The sequence below is a fragment of the Odontomachus brunneus genome, unplaced genomic scaffold, assembly GCF_010583005.1.
Source record: "Odontomachus brunneus isolate Ranch 3 - 2012 unplaced genomic scaffold, Obru_v1 Obru_scaffold_085, whole genome shotgun sequence".
Classification (NCBI taxonomy): Eukaryota; Metazoa; Arthropoda; class Insecta; order Hymenoptera; family Formicidae; genus Odontomachus; species Odontomachus brunneus.
In genome coordinates, this window is record NW_022639535.1 from 1,366,890 (window position 1) to 1,371,660 (window position 4,771).

A 4,771-nucleotide genomic window follows, 5' to 3' on the forward strand; every position below is an offset into this window, starting at 1 on the left:
TTTTTTTTTTTTTTTTTTGAGGAATGAAACCGACTATCGAGCAGAAAAGTTTCTCGGCGATTATGAAAGTGCACTCCGCAACGACAAAGCTGTTGCGCAATTTGTCAACGAAACATTCAGCGTAGAACACAGCGATTGTACACAGCTCGGCAAGGCAAATAAACCACACAAGCAGGACGATTACTCATAGTTTTCACCAAGCGACACGGCTGCTGCATCTAAGCGTACAGAGTGTACAGAAACACACCAAAATATACAAAACAGTTTATTCCGCTGAAACTCGCGAAATTCCGCTCTCGCGAATCATATACTTTCGCATCGGGAAGGAATATTTTTTTTCTACGATCTTCATTCATTATAGACGGTCCGTGTAATTTTATGCTACTACGCCAAGGTATCCAAGAGACATCGCAATTCGCAAAGCGACAGTTCGCGTGAAATTGAATTCACTTTAATTTCCTTCTCTTTTCTTATGTCAGGCGTGTAGCTCGTCGTAGTAAGTATTCCGATTTTACTCTTTCTTTTCTTCCTTCCTTCCTTTCCTTCAACAAGTTAGACTAGGACAAATGTTCAAGATCAAGATTGATGCGGGAAAAGGTTAGTAAATCATCTTATCGCAATTTCGCTAATATAAAATTATGCCAGTTGGCAGAATATTCTACTAGTGTCAGTAAATTCATCGGATTGAAATTATCGTGAATGTTCGATTAAGCTTGATTCCGGATAAAATGCGGATTGCCAATCTTCCTCCGAGAGATTAAAATAGCCAATAGGTTGAGACTATTGGTTCAGATTTCATTTTCGCCTCTGCAAAATTGCACTACGCAATTTCGTTGGACTTTGCATAAAAGAAGAGAATACACAAATTTTATCGTTAATCGAACGACCATGACTTTATGCAACTGTCAGGAAAAATAATTCGATATTTAAATACAATTTAAATTTAAATACAGTTTGAGAATATAATTAGATTTACTAGATTAGATTAAGGACTTTAAGAAGTCTGTTTCTCTTAAGACTAGAAAAAACAATCAAAATTGACAATAGAAATCAAGAATCTCATATTCTGAGACTTACAAATCATTTCTTCGCATGACCAATTTAGCAAATTACATTTTCACAAAGCTCAACATTGATTAGAGCACGTAACTACTTGGCGTGTCAACGTAATTGCAGTTTCTTCTACTTTATGATGTGCCACTTCGCCTGCGTTTCTGTCGATTCGATATCGTTGCAAAATATTTTCCATCATGCAAGCTCAAACAAAAAATAGTCACAATACGTGTAAAGTGCGTGTTTCCTTACAAAAGTGTAAAGAAATTTAATGTAAAAGAATTATCTGTTTATTTTTATAATTTCTCTACTATTTTTCAACAATTGTTGAAATAAAAACATAGATTTTCCCCTAAAGTTATTGTTATACGGAGGTTACTGTTTTTCACATCATTTCTTATTTTACTTTTATTTCAAGCAGCGTACATCTCTCTCTCTCTCTCTCTCTCTCTCTCTCTCTCTCTCTCTCTCTCTCCTCTCTCTCTCCTCTCTCTTTCTCATATGTTTGTTTCTTTCGAAAAGTAAAAAATGTGCGTGAAATTATATAATTCTAGAAATATATGTGTTAATATACAGCGCATAGTTCTTTAAGGATTTCTCGATTCTATCTCCGAAACATTTATGATATTAATGCTGAAGAATGACAAACTCGAAAAATGTTGATAACGCAAAGACGATCATCACTCACGCTATTCTCTTTATATTTATTGTACATATAAATTTACGTAAATGTGCGCGTGTTGCTTTCTTTGACCATATTCAGTGGAAAACCTAACCACGCACGTGTAGAAATCTTACTGCAAATTTTTTTGATATTCTTAAGCTTCTGAATTCAGATACGAAGGTACAACAATGTTCTTCAAAATTTATCTGTTTGGAATATCTGTTTGGAACACTTTCGGTATATACAAGCTGCGGTACTTTTGGATTAAGCAAACATTACTCCAACTGACAGCTTGAAATTTTCAATTAAAATTTTTTTTGTTTTCGTCACATATTGAGTAATATTTCTGTTTATTTGTGCACATACTTTTATTGCGTAAAAACATTTGTAATTCTGTACAACCAATATGACGTAAAGTTTGCAGAAAAATGTCAATAAAGTATTCTATCGGTAAAGTTGTCAGCTTCAACATCCACTTAAGACTGTATAAATGATAAAATGCATAAAATATTGCATGCAGAAATGACTGAGTCGTTATGTATTAAGTCGAAATTCTATAAAGTCGTAAAATACTTAAATACCGACATCTCGTTGTGTAATTCCACGCTGTAATCAGTTCAAAATCTAATAAACCAGACGGCGAAATAATTAGGTCACCGTCCGCTGGTGGACGAAGACGCGCTAGTACGACTCTTTGTGACTTGTGTCTTCGTCGTTGTCGAAAACATAGATATTCTAAATTTTAATCGCAGTCTACGACATTTCTATCTGAAGAACTTTCGAAATTCTCAGTTGTTGAATAGTCAATTTCAATCTATACTCGCGACATTCTTGTTCCACGAAAGAATTCACATCGATTTTCACCGACAAGAGGGGCGCATTTCTTTATCAAGACAACGATAAAATAGTGTTACGGAATTTCACTCCATAGCTTTAGCTCTATAGTTTTTTTTAATCAATAATTTTCACTGTTGCCTCTACGAGACACCTCTACTTTACAATTCGATCAAATAGCTATACTGTTTTGCTTCGTATTCTATAAAGTTGCGATAATGGTGACAGAACAGCAAGAGTATTGTTGCGAGTACTTAAATTTATCCTATTCAAGAACATTATACTCTGTTCTTTTTGTAAGGGTCATTATCCATTGTAGAATCGATCAATCGATCGCTAGTCGAAAGAATAACGTAAAATAAAACTAAAGAAATTTTGCAAGATCAAGTGTCATTGTCGTTCACATCCTGTTCTTAGTAACGCAAATGCATTCGATCTTTTCGTATCCTGCCTAACGAACTTGGTACAAATTCAGTCGTAAAAATATCGAAGAAACCAAAGAGGAAACTCGTATAATTTATATTTGAACTATATATAAATAGAAGATAAATGAGTTTTTCAACTCAAAGTGTACCTATTGCATCCCTTCCTTCAGGTAGACTCGTCAGTCACGACGAAACGCGATTTTGCAGAGAAGCTAAAAGCGTCGTTCCACGTTGGACCGCGGAATAAAAGAGGTTCGCTATTTGCTACTGTTGCTGCTGCCGTTGTTGCTGCAACTGCTGCCGCCGAGTCCGCTTATTGCTCAACTCGTCTACCGGAATCGAGCGAGGATTCTCATGCACGCCGTGAACTTGCGAGGTATCCCACAGTCGAGAGGAGAGAAGGAGCATGACGTAGTCGTCGGCGAGGGGGGCCCTTGGGATGCTCCAGACTTCCGGCTAGGGTCGTCATATGGAGGGGCAGGACGTAACCACCGCGGACGGCAATCTGTTTCGAAACTTTACAAGTTCCATCGTCGCCAGCCGCGATACCGACGATTTTTTCCGGGGCTTTCCCGGCAAGAATTCGCCTTACACCACTGCTCAGGTGAGCCGCGTCACCGCACAGGATGAAATCTTTCAAAATTTATAGTCTGAGTGTCATCTAGACCCTATCTTCATCTCCGTTACGAACAATTTTGCATTTTACCACAGGATATGAATAAAGTCTCGTGCAGTCTTACCAAATATTTGTGAGATAGCAGCTCTGTAAATACTGAATGTTGTTGACATCATTGATAATCTTTTCTCTCTTATACTATCCGTTGCTACAAACAAGTAATTTTAGTAACAATTTAATCATACGTTTTGGCTTACGCGGAGAAAGCTCTTTCTCCTGTCTAAATAAATATTTACGGAAAAAGCGGTTCCCCTATCTATCAACCACGAGCTCCGCGATTGAAAATGCGTGGAAATAACAACAACAATGTTTTTTGCAAACAAAAATATATGTACCACATAGTAAATACGGAAGTATGGTATCGAATATTTTACGTTTCACAGTTTTACGTCTTACGCGTCACAGAATAAAATTAATTGTCACATAAACAAAAGCCGGCACGGACTTATTTATTTCTTCATTTAGTATCCGCGTATTTCTCTGTCGTTGCTGCTCTATACCGCGATAATCAATAATCTATGAGAAGAATAACCAACGGATAGTTATGGTGAAATATTTCAATGTGTGTGTATGTGATCAATGATATTATTGAAAAATACTCTTGCACTACTATCATCTTTGCAATATTCATTATAAATATTCATGATACCACAAAATCTTGGATGAAATTTAGTTCGCGAAAGAATAACCTAATGTTCCGTACTCTGTATAGGTTACAGTTCTTTGAATTGTGACTATCCGACGTTACTGTTTACATACTTTACGCCGAATATTATCTCAATTTTTGTATAGCAAATTAGTAAAACATCATAAAATCGCGTTCAGATGAAAATTTACGAACAATGTGAGATAATAGAGGTTAATAAGACACCGTGTTCTGTGTCTAATTTATTTGAAAAATACATATTTCTTTCTACGTGATATTTAATACATAGTATTGGCCGCTTTCGCTAAACCATTTTCGCCGAATTTATTGTCCTTATCTACAAAATTGATTACCTCTCATCCTTACTGCATATTTCGAGATAAATTTTAAGCGTTTGTTTACATGTTTTATACATACATACATACATACATATATATATATATATATATATATATATATATATATATATATAT

The 4,771-nt window shown here is 35.7% G+C and overlaps 1 protein-coding gene across 3 annotated transcripts in view; it reads left to right on the plus strand.

The window, feature by feature from the left end:
* The window catches only part of LOC116847898 (5-hydroxytryptamine receptor 1-like), a 76,901-nt gene that overhangs the window by 30,384 nt on the left and 41,746 nt on the right, over positions 1 to 4,771 (plus strand). For 2 of the 3 annotated variants that reach the window (XM_032823399.1, XM_032823401.1), the window contains exon 2: positions 3,147 to 3,580. In XM_032823399.1, coding sequence (XP_032679290.1) covers positions 3,446 to 3,580 — 135 coding nt within the window. In that variant the 5' untranslated portion in view covers positions 3,147 to 3,445. The remainder of the gene's footprint in view (positions 1 to 3,146; positions 3,581 to 4,771) is intronic. The other variant, XM_032823400.1, reaches the window with a different exon arrangement.